Source organism: Eubalaena glacialis, chromosome 8 (assembly GCF_028564815.1).
Source record: "Eubalaena glacialis isolate mEubGla1 chromosome 8, mEubGla1.1.hap2.+ XY, whole genome shotgun sequence".
Classification (NCBI taxonomy): Eukaryota; Metazoa; Chordata; class Mammalia; order Artiodactyla; family Balaenidae; genus Eubalaena; species Eubalaena glacialis.
In genome coordinates, this window is record NC_083723.1 from 9,632,836 (window position 1) to 9,646,864 (window position 14,029).

The 14,029-nt window shown below is 66.2% G+C and overlaps 2 protein-coding genes across 8 annotated transcripts in view; one reads left to right on the plus strand and one right to left on the minus strand.

Annotated features, from left to right (window-relative positions):
• Window positions 1-1,775: 1,775 nt before the first annotated feature.
• NACAD (NAC alpha domain containing) lies at window positions 1,776-11,917 on the plus strand. Its single transcript, XM_061198359.1, has 8 exons — window positions 1,776-1,927; window positions 4,060-10,311; window positions 10,457-10,569; window positions 10,651-10,725; window positions 11,134-11,280; window positions 11,365-11,514; window positions 11,625-11,747; window positions 11,837-11,917. Exons 1-8 carry the CDS (start codon window positions 1,861-1,863, stop codon window positions 11,849-11,851), a joined length of 6,942 nt encoding a protein of 2,313 aa, XP_061054342.1. The 5' UTR covers window positions 1,776-1,860; the 3' UTR covers window positions 11,852-11,917.
• A 1,562-nt stretch (window positions 11,918-13,479) lies between these two features.
• The window catches only part of CCM2 (CCM2 scaffold protein), a 59,748-nt gene continuing 59,198 nt past the window's right edge, over window positions 13,480-14,029 (minus strand). For all 7 annotated transcript variants that reach the window (XM_061198367.1, XM_061198365.1, XM_061198361.1 and 4 more), the window contains one exon: window positions 13,480-13,983. In XM_061198367.1, coding sequence (XP_061054350.1) covers window positions 13,703-13,983 — 281 coding nt within the window. In that variant the 3' untranslated portion in view covers window positions 13,480-13,702. The remainder of the gene's footprint in view (window positions 13,984-14,029) is intronic.

The window sequence follows — 14,029 nt, forward strand, 5'->3', positions numbered from 1 at the left end:
GTGGGGTTTCCCTTGCCAGTGCCCTCATCCGCCAGAGCCTCTGGGTGGGGGGCAGGAGCCTGAGTGAGGTGGGGCACGGTGCGGGGAGGAATGTGCTTCCCTTGGCCCCATATCAGGAGACTTCCCTTGATCTTCGTACCAGTTCTGCCAGACTCCCTAGAATCGTGACAGACTCCCGTCCACATGAGGATGAATACCTGGTCCTCCTCCTGGTAGCAGCTGTGTGTGGGGAGGAGGGGTGGGTTAGGAAATGCCGGGCTTGGGTCCCCTTCTGTTGGGTGGGCTGCTCTGCTGTTGTTCCAGTCCTGGGGTCCCTCACCAGCTCACCTTCCTCTTTTCATCTTTGAGAGTTCAGTTTTGGTGGTCTCTAATTTCCTGCATTTTTCTTGGGTTAGTCAGGAGGAGCAGGGAGACGAGCTCATGCCATAGGGGTTGGCAGAGAAGTGAGACTTATGAAGGACTCAGCTGAGGCGATGAGAAAGGGGCCTTAGGAGGAGGCAACTTTTTTTTTTTTTTTTCCCGGCTGTGCCGCGGCTTGTGGGGTCTTAGTTCCCCTACCAGGGATTGAACCCGGGACCCAGCAGTGAAAGTGCCGAGTCCTAACCACTGGACCGCCAGGGAATTCCCTGAAAGAGCAACTTAGAAACTCTTGGATGCTTCCAAGACCCAAGAGGGTGAAGATGGGTGTGGAGGAAAGGGAGGAAGAAGAGGAGTCCCCCACCAGTGGGATAGATGGATAGATTTCCAGTGACAGAGAGGGGTGCAAGATGCAGGGCTTAGATTGGGACATGGTGTGTCTGGTGCCTGGTGCACCGGGGAGATGCCCAGCAGGCAGCCCCTGGCTCCGTGGGCTCTGGGGTAGAGCCAACAGAAGATTGAAGATGGAGGAGACTCCCTCCGCAACAATGGCCGCTCTGATTGCCTGCCCCCGCCCCCGTCTATCTCTGGGGTGGTGACAATGTTCTTCTGTCTCCCGGAGCCTGGCACAGGGCGGATGCTCGGCGAATCTGAGTGCAGACGGGCCTGCGTGGAAGCAAGGGCGCATCTCCGGAAAGCTCGGGGAGGGTTTGCGTCCTCGGGGGTGTGGCAGGGGCGGTTGCTGAGAATGGAGGAAGGCGTGTTTCTCCATCTTCCCTCCATTGCCCGAGAGCTGAAGGGTGGGACAGCGCTGAGCTGCGGGGAGCCCCGGGGACCAGTCAGCCCGGAGCTCCGCTGGGGCTACCTTCCCTGTTGCGCTCCCGCCAGCCGGCTCTGGTTGCCATGGAGCCGGGAGGCGGTTGCCACGGAGACCGACGTGCGAGGACCAGCCAATCAGTGAGGAGCTGCGGCGCCAGCTCTCCTCTTGGATGGAGTCGTCGGGTTAGGCTGGGGACCCCTGCCCGGGCAGCTGGGGTCCGGGAGTTCGAGCAGGGGTACTACGCCGCCGCCTCCCCCAAAGCGCCCGGCCCCCCAGAACCTCCAACACCCCCCCGGCCCCGCACCCCGAATTCTGGCGACCCTCTGCCTCTTCCCGACCCGGCTAGGGGCTGACGCCTCCGACTGGCCCTGAACCCCTCTCCCGTTAGTGGGGGGCGGAGAGGTGATGCTGCGGGAAAGGCGGGGCCGCGGACCGCGGGTGGAGAGTGCAGCCGGGGTGGGGTATGGGGAGGGAAGGAGGCTGTCCCACCCCCTCCGCTCCCGGCGCACCGCAGTGCCTGGCGCGCCCGCGCACGCTCACTCGGGGCGGTGGGCGGGCGGGGCGGCACTGACGTCATCCACTGACCCCCTTCACCCCCCGGCCGAGGGGCGGTGGCCGCGCAGGCTCCGCGGGACGGACTCACGGACAGACAGGGGACGGAGGGACGCGCGTACGGCCAGGCCATGCCGGGGGAAGCTGCCCGCGCCGAGCTGCTGCTGCCGGAGGCGGGCGGAACAGGGCCCCGCACAGGTGAGGCCGCGGGGCTCTCCCGCCTGCGAGTGTCTCCGCCAACCCCTCCCGTCGTCCCCGTCCCCTCTCCACCCCTCTCTCGCCGTCCCTGTCCCCGTACCATCTCCGTCCCCGTTTCCTCTCCGCTCCCCGCCCTCTCTCCGTCCCGCTCCCTTCTCCATCCCCGCTCCGTCTCCTTCCTTGGTCCCTTGCCCCTCCGGGCACCGGAATCCTAGCCCAGCCCTGGCCCCCACTCAGGACTGCAGGGAAGGGCGGGGTGGAGCAGGGATGTCCTCCAGGAGCCAGAAGCGACTTGAAGGCCTTCGACCGTCCAGGGCTCCGTGCGCTCCCCACCAGGGTCCCCTGCCGCGCCCCATTGTCTGAGAGGAGCAAGGGGCCTCGCGGCCCCTGCAGCTCTGGACTGGAGGCTGCGGGTGGTCAACTGCACCCCGGCCACTGGGGATGCGCGGGGCACCCGCCCCTCCAGATGCTTGAGAGCCGCCTCAGGGCTGGCGACTGGTCCTGGCTCAGGAGGGAGGAACAGGGCTGGAGCTGGAGCCTGGGGGAGCTGGAGGTGCCGGCTGAGGTCTGGAATGTGGGAGGCCCTGGGGGAGCATGGCCTGGGGAGCAGTAGACCTGGAGTGCAGGCCCGAATCCTTGGAGAAACTCAGTCAGCAAGTGTGGGAGGGAATCTGCCTGGGCCTGGGAAAACCAGCCAGGGATGGCCACCGGGCAGGAGGTCAGCCATGTGAAGCTCCGGGAGGGCCAAGGGCACCTGACTGTGGGTGAGAAGTCCCCTAGGGATGAAACCAGGGCTGGGTCCAGGGGCCTGGCCTCCCTCTGGGTCCGGTAAAGTGCGGTGGGGCTGGCTCTGCTTGGACTGTTTCGCGACCTTGAATGAGGCACAAAAGCCTTTGACCTTTGGCTTCCCTTCCTCTGCCCCCTTGGCCCAGCTCCAGCCTATGGCTGCCTTGGGGCCCTGGAGTCCAGTGCGGTGCAGAGGGGTACCACACCAGGCTCACTGCCAAGAGCCTGGTCTCCAGCACCCAGCCCTGCCTGCCACACCCACCTCCAGGGGTTAGGTATTCATCACACTCCAGTGGACCCAAAGGACCCCCTTCTCAGGACCCCCTGGCCACGCCAGCACCCCAGCAGTGTGGCCCAAGGGCCCAGGTTCTGCCACTGCTGCAGCCGATGGGCAGCCTGGGGAGGGGGCTGCCCCTGCGTAAGCTCCCCTCTAATCCTGGCAGACACTCCCCTTTGCAGACTGAAAGCTGAGGCACAGGAGATGTGCTTGTGGGAGGTCTTGGGTGAGCATGGTAGAACAGGAATCCTCCAGAGAATGTGGCCGGGGCCTGGGCAGCCCCTGTCCACTGCCGTGGGACGCCCCACAAATGTCTCTGGCAGAGGGAGCCAGCCCTGCCAGCCCTGCGGGGTGGCTGCCATCGTGGAGACTCAGCTGGACACTCTCTCAGCCCCCCACAGCTGCATACAGGGCAGGGCAGGGCCGCCTCTGCTCCCCCGGAGGGCCAGCACCACTGCCAGCACGGCCTCTGGCTGAGCTGGGACGTCCTGCCTGAGGACCGCACGCCGTGGCCCCTGCTTCCCCTCGTGCACGTGCCAGCTCAGGGAACAGGGGTGGGGTGGAGCCCAGGGAGTCCCCGACAGCTTGGCCTCGGGTGCGGGCGGCGAGGAAAGGGGAGAGATGAGGCAGAGAAGCAAGAGCCCCACTTCACAGCAGGCGTGAGATCTGGAATGTTCCAGAGCTGAGTGGAGCACAGGCCTCCTACTCCCTGGGGGCCCACTGACCTGGGGGGTCATGAGCAGGCCTCTCCTGGCAAGCCCGGCCGAGGCAGCGCAGATTACGGGCAAGGAGTCAGCAGGCTAGTGTCCGAGGTGACGGGAGCTGGTCTCTTTACCGAGCGTCTCGGAGAAGAGCCAGACCTCAAGCTGCTCACCGTGGTCAGAACTCTTGGAAATCCTCCCCCAGGCACAGCAATTGCCTTTCCCTCTCGTGACCTCTCTTTTCAGCGGACACCCACCCCCGCAGGCCCCCAGCCCTGTGCTCAACTCCCGTCTGAGGGATGGCTGCAGGCTGGGAGCTGCTTCTCAGGGAAGATGCCTGCCCTTCTCACGCCCTTCTCTCTCCACAGATCTGTCCTGCGATGCGGCTGCGGCTACCACCCCGAGGGGGGACCAGCTGGAGCACTGTGTCCTGACCCCTGAGCCCAGTGCCCTGGCTCTCACGTTCCTGCCCAGCAAGCCGGGTGCCCGGCCCCCGCCTGACGGAGCCAGCTGGGATGCAGGGCCGGGACGCGCCCCCTCGGCCTGGGCAGTTCAGGCAGAGGGCGGCCCCAGCCCAGGGCCCCCCGAGGTTCGGCCTGCTGAAGGTCCTCTCCCAGCCTCCCTGGAGCCCCGGATTGTGATGGGCGAGGAGACGTGCCGGGCATCCCCACTGCCCAGGGCAACCCTGCCAGAGCTCAGGGACTGGGAGGGTGGGCACGCCAGCCTGAACCCACCCCCCGAGTTGTGTTCTCAGGGTGACCCTCCTGTGCCTTTCCCTGCCCCCGACTCCGATTCTTACTTCACCCCTCCCTCCACCCCGACCGAGACAGCCTCCACCCTGCTCCCTGGCCCCGGGCCCCACAGGGATGCCCAGGATGCCCAGGCTGAGCTGGGGGACTCGCCGCCAGCCTCGCCCTCAGGCTCCTACATCACGGCGGACGGGGACAGCTGGGCCTCGTCTGCATCCTGCTCCGTGAGCCTGCAGGCCCCTGCTGAAGGGCTGGATGTGCCCTCAGGCTGGGGCTTCTCCCCACCTGGCTCTGTGGCCGATGAGAGGGAGCTGCCCCCTGCCGGGACCCCGGACACCTCATCCCCAGAGTCCAGCCTCTCGGCAGACAGCAGCTCTTCCTGGGGCCAGGAGGGCCACTTCTTCGAGCTGGACTTCCTGGCCAATGACCCGATGATCCCTGCTTCCCTCCTGCCCTTCCAGGGCAGCCTGATCTTCCAGGTGGAGGCTGTAGAGGTGACGCCGCTGCCCCCCGAGGAAGAAGAGGAGGGGCAGGAAGAGGAACAGGAGGAGGAGGACGAGCAGGAGGCCCCCATCCCCCGAGGGGACCTGGCCGGGGAGGGCGAGGACGACAGCACGTTCGCGTCCTCCCTGCAGTCGCTGTCTGACCTGTCCATCACTGAGGGCGTGGACGAGGCCTTCGCCTTCCGAGATGACACCTCGGCCGCCTCCTCTGACCCCGACTCAGCCTCCTACGCGGGGGGTGATGATGAGAGACTGTACAGCGGGGAGCCCCACGCACAGCCCACCACCCTGCTCCAGGACAGCCCTGGTGAGGCCGCCTCCTGGGGCCCAGAGCCCACTCTTGGGGTGTCCGAGGGAGAGGTTGGCCGGGCTGCCAAGAGCCAGGAACCCATCTCCGATATAACCGGGGTGGGCCCCGCTCCAGGCCAGGTGTCCGCTGCTGCTATGGCCCCTCACGTCCCACAGAAAGCCCCAGGCCTCACTGGGGTGACCCCTCAGGCCTGGGCAGCAGAGGCAGGCTCCACCATGGGACCAGCACCTGTTGCCACAATCACACCTCAGTCCCTGCAGGAGGGAGACGGCGCTGCCTTAGGCTTAGAGCCCCAGACTTCGAAGGGAGAGGTGGGCCTCGACTCTCTGCAGAACCTGAAGGAAGAAACAGGCCAGGGGTTTGCCGCTGCAGGCAGCCCTGAGCCCCAGCCAGGAGAAGTGGAACCGGCAGCATCCCCGCCCCTGCAGGATTCAGGCCTCCCCACTGGCCAGGGATCTGAGCCCCAGGCCAGCCCTGAGCCCCAGCCAGAAGAAGTGGACCTGACGGCATCCTTGCCCCTGCAGGATGCAGACCTCCCCTATGGCCAGGGATCTGTCCCCCAGGCCAGCCCTGAGCCCCAGCCGGAAGAAGTGGACCTGACGGCATCCTTGCCCCTGCAGGATGCAGGCCTCCCCTCTGGCCAGGGATCTGCCCCTGAGGCCGGCCCTGAGCCCCAGCCAGAAGAAGTGGACCTGACCGCATCTTTGCCCCTGCAGGATGCAGGCCTCCCCTCTGGCCAGGGATCTGCCCCCGAGGACAGCCCTGAGCCCCAGGCGGAAGAAGTGGACCTAATGGCATCCTTGCCCCTGCAGGATGCAGGCCTCTCCTCTGGCCAAGGATCTGCCTCCGAGGCCAGCCCTGAGCCCCAGCCGGAAGAAGTGGACCTGATGGCATCCTTGCCCCTGCAGGATGCAGGCCTCTCTTCTGGCCAAGGATCTGCCTCCGAGACCAGCCCTGAGCCCCAGCCGGAAGAAGTGGACCTGATGGCATTCTTGCCGCTGCAGGATGCAGGCCTCTCTTTGGTCCAGGGATCTGCCTCCGAGGCCAGCCCTGAGCCCCAGTCAGAAGAAGTGGACCCGACGGCATCCCCGCCCCTGCAAGATGCAGGCCTCTCTTTGGTTCAGGGATCTGCCTCTGAGACCAGCCCTGAGCCCCAGTCAGAAGAAGTGGACCTGATGGCATCCTTGCCCCTGCAGGATGCAGGCCTCTCCTCTGGCCAAGGATCTGCCTCCGAGACCAGCCCTGAGCCCCAGCCGGAAGAAGTGGACCTGATGGCATCCTTGCCCCTGCAGGATGCAGGCCTCTCTTTGGTCCAGGCATCTTCTTCCGAGGCCATCCCTGAGCCCCAGCCAGAAGAAGTGGACCTGATGGCATCCTTGCCCCTGCAGGATGCAGGCCTCTCTTTGGTCCAGGGATCTGCCTCCGAGGCCAGCCCTGAGCCCCAGTCAGAAGTGGACCTGATGGCATCCTTGCCCCTGCAAGATGCAGGCCTCTCCTCTGGCCAAGGATCTGCCTCCGAGGCCAGCCCTGAGCCCCAGTCAGAAGTGGACCAGATGGCATCCTTGCCCCTGCAGGATGCAGGCCTCTCTTTGGTCCAGGGATCTTCTTCCGAGGCCATCCCTGAGCCCCAGCCAGAAGAAGTGGACCTGATGGCATCCTTGCCCCTGCAGGATGCAGGCCTCTCTTTGGTCCAGGGATCTGCCTCCGAGGCCAGCCCTGAGCCCCAGTCAGAAGTGGACCTGATGGCATCCCCGCCCCTGCAAGATGCAGGCCTCTCTTTGGTCCAGGGATCTGCCTCCGAGACCAGCCCTGAGCCCCAGTCAGAAGAAGTGGACCTGATGGCATGCCCGCCCCTGCAAGATGCAGGCCTTCCCTCGATCCAGGGATCTGCCTCCGAGGCCAGCCCTGAGCGCCAGTCGGAAGAAGTGGACCTGACCGCATCCCCGCCCCTGCAGGATACAGGCCTTCCCTCAGTCCAGGGATCTGCCTACGAGGCCAGCCCTGAACCGCAGCCAGAAGAAGTGGAACTGATGGCGTCCTTGCCCCTGCAGGATGTAGGCCCTCCCTCAGTCCAGGGATCTGCCTCCGAGACCAGCCCGGAGCCCCAGCCGGAAGAAGTGGACCTGACCGCATCCTTGCCCCTGCAGGATGCAGGCCTTCCCTCAGTCCAGGGATCTGCCTCCGAGACCAGCCCTGAGCCCCAGCTGGAAGAAGTGGACCTGATGGCATCCTTGCCCCTGCAGGATGCAGGCCTTCCCTCAGTCCAGGGATCTGCCTCCGAGACCAGCCCTGAGCCCCAGCTGGAAGAAGTGGACCTGATGGCATCCTTGCCCCTGCAGGATGCAGGCCTCTCTGGCCAAGGATCTGCCTCCGAGGCCAGCCCTGAGCCCCAGTCAGAAGAAGTGGACCTGATGACATCCTTGCCTCTGCAGGATGCAGGCCTTCCCTCAGTCCAGGGATCTGCCTCCAAGACCAGCCCTGAGCCCCAGCCTGAAGAAGTGGACCTGATGGCATCCTTGCCCCTGCAGGATGCAGGCCTCTCCTCTGGCCAAGGATCTGCCTCCGAGGCCAGCCCTGAGCCCCAGTCAGAAGTGGACCAGATGGCATCCTTGCCCCTGCAGGATGCAGGCCTCTCTTTGGTCCAGGGATCTGCCTCCGAGGCCAGCCCTGAGCCCCAGCCAGAAGAAGTGGACCTGATGGCATCCTTGCCCCTGCAGGATGCAGGCCTCTCTTTGGTCCAGGGATCTTCTTCTGAGGCCAGCCCTGAGCCCCAGTCAGAAGAAGTAGACCTGATGGCATCCTTGCCTCTGCAAGATGCAGGCCTCTCTTTGGTCCAGGGATCTGCCTCCGAGACCAGCCCTGAGCCCCAGCCAGAAGAAGTGGACCTGATAGCATCCCAGCCCCTGCAGGATGAAGGCCTACCCTCTGGCCAAGGATCTGCCTCTGAAGCCAGCCCTGAGCCCCAGTTGGAAGAAGTGGACCTGACAGCATCCGTGCCCCTGCAGGATGCAAGCCTCCCCTCGGTCCCAGGATCTGCCTCCGAACCCAGCCCTGAGCCCCAGCCAGAAGAAGTGGACCTGACAGCATTCCAGCCCCTGCAGGATGCAGACCTCCCTGTGGTCCAGAGATCTTCCTCCAAGGCCAGCCCTGAGCCCCAATCGGAAGAAGTGGACCTGACAGCATTCCCGCCCCTGCAGGATGCAGGCCTTGCCTCGATCCAGGGATCTGCCTCCGAGGCCAGCCCTGAGCCCCAGTCGGAAGAAGTGGACCTGACCGCATCCCCGCCCCTGCAGGATGCAGGCCTTCCCTCGATCCAGGGATATGCCTCCGAGGCCAGCCCTGAGCCCCAGTCGGAAGAAGTGGACCTGACCGCATCCCCGCCCTTGCAGGATGCAGGCCTTCCCTCAGTCCAGGGATCTGCCTCCGAGGCCAGCCCTGAGCGCCAGTCGGAAAAAGTGGACCTGACCGCATCCCCGCCCCTGCAGGATGCAGGCCTTCCCTCAGTCCAGGGATCTGCCTACGAGGCCAGCCCTGAACCCCAGTCGGAAGAAGTGGACCTGATGGCATCCTTGCCCCTGCAGGATGCAGGCCTCCCCTCAGTCCAGGGATCTGCCTCTGAGGCCAGCCCTGAGCCCCAGCCGGAAGAAATGGGCCTGACGGCACCCCTGCCCCTGCAGGATGCAGGCCTCCCCTCTAGTCAAGGATCTGCCACCAAGGCCAGCCCTCAGGCCTTGCAGGCTGACACAGGCTACACCCTAGGGACAGAGCCCATGGCCACCACAGCCCAACAGAAAGGAGGCAAGACTTTGGAACTGAGGCCAGCGCCTGAGAAAAGGGACCCAGACCACACTGGAGGCTCAGACTCTCTGGCCTTGGATCAGATCCATCTGGGTGTCCTGGAGCCAGCTGCAGATGCTCGGATACCCTTGGACGGAGATGCAGGCCCTTCCAAGCCTGCCACGGAGGCCCCAGACACACCTGAGCCTGCCACGGAGGCCCCAGACACACCTGAGCCTGCCACGGAGGCCCCAGACACACCTGAGCCTGCCACGGAGGCCCCAGACACACCTGAGCCTGCCACGGAGGCCCCAGACACACCTGAGCCTGCCACGGAGGCCCCAGGTCCCCCAGAGCCTGACACCAGTGTGGAGGAAGTAGCCAAGGGCCTTCTGGCACCTGAGTGGGGAGCCTGTCCTGACGCCCGTGTGTATGGGGGTGACGGAGCTGAGCCCAGCTCGCCCCTAAAGGAGGGCCCGGGGGCTGAGAACCAGGAGCGTGGAGTCCTAAAGGCAGTCGTCTGCAGCCCAGAGGCACGTCCTGCTGCCAGCCTGGAGGTTGGCCAGGTGGGGCCCCCAAGCCCAGTGGAGGAGGGAAGGGCCACCCTGGGGCGCAGGCTTCCCGTGGCTGTGGCCTCAGAGGCTGGGCTGGGCTCCTGCCCGGAGTCTCCATCAAGGGCTGTACCCAGGCGGGGAGGGAGCTGCCCCGAAGATCCTGCCCCGGCATTTCCGCTGCCCTCAAGGCAGCCAGAGCCCGTGCGGGGCCCGCACAGCGGAGAGCAGGCCCCGGCAGCACTGGGAGTCCTCGGCGCCTCCCCGCCGCAGCCGCCACAAAGCCCCACAGGGGGCCTGCCCAGTGCACCCCAAGACGGCATCCAGGGCGCTGAGTCCCCTGCTCCTGGTGCCCTCGTGCAGACAGTCCCGCCCCCCACGGCACCCCCTGCCCCCTGCCCTTGCCAGGTCCCCGGGGAAAACCTGGGGGAGGGCGAGGAGCCCCTGGGCTCCCTGGGACTCCCACCACCACGGGCAAGAGCCCAGCGGGCAGTGGCTGCCTTCTCAGGGACCAAGAACCCCCCCGGGGCCGGGCAGGTCAGCCTCCCGCCCCACTCCCCCCTCCTCAGCCCCAAGGCGGCCCCCAAGGGGGCTACCCATGCCAAAGACCTGGCCTCGAGGATCTCGCCCCCCTGCCAAGTGCCTCCTGGCTCCGGGCTCCGGAGCCCAGCCGGACCTCGAGGGCCCCCAGCCGCCGAGCAGCAGCGTGACCAGGACAGTTTGGAAGAAGGTGAGGGGGGTCCAGGCTGGGGCAGTGTCCTGAGCCGGGGGCTGCAAGGGGCAGGGACGCCACCCCCCGGCGCAGAGCCAGAGCCGCTCGCCCCGGGCCCCCGTCCGCAGGGCGGAGGCCATCCTCACACATCCCCTGCCCTCAGACTCACCCCAGGCTCCGGGCTCCGGCCAGCACTCGGACAGCCACGGGGAGTCGTCGGCCGAGCTGGAGGAGCAGGACCCCTCGGGACCACAGACCACGCCGTGCCCAGCCCAGGTGCCCAGCCGCGGGGGGACGCGCACCCCTGGGAGGGCGCCACGCCCCACCCTCGGGTGCTCAGACCCCTCTCCTCCTCAGGCCCCGGCAGGCGGCGGGAGCGAGGAGACCGTCACCAAAGTCAAGCAGAGCCGCAGTGAGAAGAAGGCCCGAAAGGTGGGCTGGGGCCCTGCTGGGACCCTGCTCCCCCCGGGAGGGACCGGGCTGGCCAGCAACCCAAGCACCCAGGACTGGGGCTGGCTGCATAAGGGGACCCCTTCCCAGCCCATGGCCGACGAAGTCCATTGGCAGGGGCCGTTGGGTAAAGGCAGTAACGGGACACCTCGTGCAAGTAACTGGGCCTGGGCTGTCAGCGGACGTGGCCTCTCAGTCCGAGTCCGACGCCCTCTTGTACACACGGGGGCCACCTGGGAGGGTCCACAGAGGGTCCCCGGGAGTCGGTGGCAGAGCCCCTGTGACCCTGGCGGTGTGCCGCCTCCCCCCGGGCCTGCTCCTCCCCCTCCCACGGCCCCCACCGGGGACCTTTGGGGCTGAGGCCAGGGCCTGAGACCGCTGTGCCCCCAGGCGATGTCCAAGCTGGGCTTACGACAGATCCAGGGCGTCACCAGGATCACCATCCAGAAGTCCAGGAACATCCTCTTCGTCATCGCCAAGCCTGACGTCTTTAAGAGCCCGGCCTCGGACACCTACGTGGTCTTCGGCGAGGCCAAGGTCCAACCGGCCGGCCGTGGGCGCGGGGCGGGGGCCAGGGGCCGGGGGCGTGGGCTCGGCTGACGGCCGTGCTCTGTGCTGCAGATCGAGGACCTGTCCCAGCAGGTGCACAGAGCTGCGGCTGAGAAGTTCAAGGTGCCCTCCGAGCCCTCTGCCCTGGTCCCCGAGTCAGCGCCTGGGCCGAGGGTGAGGCCAGAGTGCAAGGAGGAGGAAGAGGAGGAGGACGACGAGGAGGTGAGGCCCAGGACACAGGGCCCAGCCCCGCGAAGGGGGGCAGCTTCGCCTGGGGGCCCCTTCCCAGCGGAGGGCACCGCTACAGCACCTCCCTGCTTGCCCCGCTCCAGGTGGACGAGACGGGGCTGGAGCTTCGGGACATTGAGCTGGTGATGGCGCAGGCCAACGTGTCAAGGGCCAAGGCCGTGCGGGCCCTGAGGGACAACCAGAGCGATATCGTCAACGCCATCATGGTGAGTGGCCGGCCCCCTCGCAGGCGCCTTGCTGCCGTCTCCGCTGTGGCCTCACACAACGTGACCCTCTCTTTGTGCGCTTCCTGCAGGAGCTGACAATGTAGCTGCTGACCAGAGACCTGGCTCCACCCCTGCCCCCCACCTCTGCTGCCCAATAAACTGGTGTCCCCTCATCGCCTCTCTGCTCCTCCAAAGGCTCCCCCAGCGCAGGCTCCGGCTAAACGGATTGGAGGAAGCGTGAAGATGCTTCCTGAAGCCACGCAGGCCCCAAGGAGGGTGGCGGTCCTTCCCCCAAGTCCCAGAGGGTGGTGGTCCCTCCCCCGTGTCCCAGGGCGCCCAACTTGCCCAGAGATTGCGGGCAGTCCAGTCACCTGGCTGCGGCCCCACGTATGGGCCTGGGGACTGCAGTTTCCGGAAGGAACTCCCCAGACGCAGGGGCTCAGAAGTTTCTGCAGGGGCCCTGAGCCGCAGCAGCTGCAGGAAGGCAGCGTCTGCTAAGGGACTCACCAGTTCATGCCCCAAAGTTCCTGGCCCCTCACCACGGCCCAGCTCTAGGAGTCACCGTCCTCCCCGTGTCCTCTCCTCTCTCCTGCAAAGGCCAGGGATCCGCAGGGTGGGAGCCACGCCCCAGGACAGAAGAGGGAGACCACAAAGTGGGAGGCCACGTGTGGGTGGAGCCCCCGGAGAGGAGGAGCAGTTCCTGACCAGCCACAGAACACTCCAGGGACACCAGGTCCCCTCTGTGCTCAAGCCCAGGGTGGGCTGTGGAGGCGCCGGCCCCTGGACTAGGTGGCTATCTTTAGCTGTTCCAGATGCTTCCAGGGCAGGTTGATTTGCACACACGCCTAGAGACAACACCTACCAACGGTCTCCCTTAGCTTTGCCCAACCCAGGCCCACAACCAGCTCCAGGACAACCGGGGCCACAGCCAAGTGTGAGACCCTTCCTCCCATCCTGCCCCGCCCCTCAGCAGGGGGGGAGTCTAGGGGGCTGCAGACCCCTGCCTGGTTCCCACACGGCCTCACCGAGAACCCATGGCCCTGCCCTCTCTCCTGGGGGCTCAAGTACCCACCCTGCTGAGCCTGGTGCTTCCCGCACACGCGGTCAGGGGCCTCGCAGCAATGCACAGGTGTCTTGCGGGCAAGGAAGCAATCCTGGAGCTGGGTCCTCCCGCGCCCACGCAGCAGTGCCCAGGCCCCAGCCTGCAACCCGACGGCCCTGCCCTGGGGTCACCACCACTGCCTCCCCATGTCCTAAGGGGGACCGAGGCAAAGGGCCTTGAAGGGGTGGGCACAGTGCCCCCCCACTGGCCTTCCTGACGACCGGGGACCCTGGGCTCCAAGACGACGCACTCTCAGGGTGGGGACAGCACTTCTGGTGAAGGGGTGGTGTGCAGGTCTGCTGTGGAGACCACCATGACACTGGATGAGAGCCAGGGACTGGGGCCTGGGTGAGGGGGGAGGACAGCCAGCGCCCCCCAAACAGCCCAGTGCCCAGGTCCCGCCAGCAGGGGCCTGATGTTCACATCCACATGTGCTTAGGACACCTGCTCTCTGCCCTGTGTCCACAACCCCAAATCAGGCCCTCCCCTTAGGCAGCGGGCATGAGTGCCCAGCCCACTGTGCCCAGCCTGGGCGTGCGGGTCTCAGACAGAGGCCAGAGCGCACACCCCGGCTCCTACCCCACTGGAGCAGGAACACGCTAGCAAGCAAAGATAAATTATTCACGTTGCAGTAAACTTCTTTTAAGGTCTCTGAGAGTTTCAATAGAAACGTCATGTGCAAAATGACAGCTGTCCGGGGTCTGGCTGACAGGACCCCCTCCCGAGGCAGGGTGGCATGCAGGGGGGCGCAGCGCGGCCTTCCGCCCCAGCACCAGGGTGCCTCCTTCACAGTAGAGCCACCTGCGCCCGGGGCCCAGCACGGGGAGGGCGGCTGGCAGGGGTCCCAGCGCCATCAGGCCGAGTCCTGGTCCATGCTGCAGCCCAGCGCCTCGATGTCGTTGCTGATGTCCGAGATCATGCGGTCCCACTCGTCCCCCTCCGAGGGCGCGGACTGGTCGTCAGAGCTGCCCGCGGCCCTGTTCCCGTTGGAGGTGGAGGTGGAGGTGGAGCTCATGGCCCGTCGGTACCTGCCGAAGCTGTCGGTGATGATGCCGCGGCCGTCCTTCACCCCGATGGTCTCCAGGAAGTTCTCGAAGTGCTGGCTGTCCTTCTCGGGGATGAAGGGCCGCAGACCTGCACACACACGGCACACCTGACCCTGCGGCTCCCGCACGAAGCC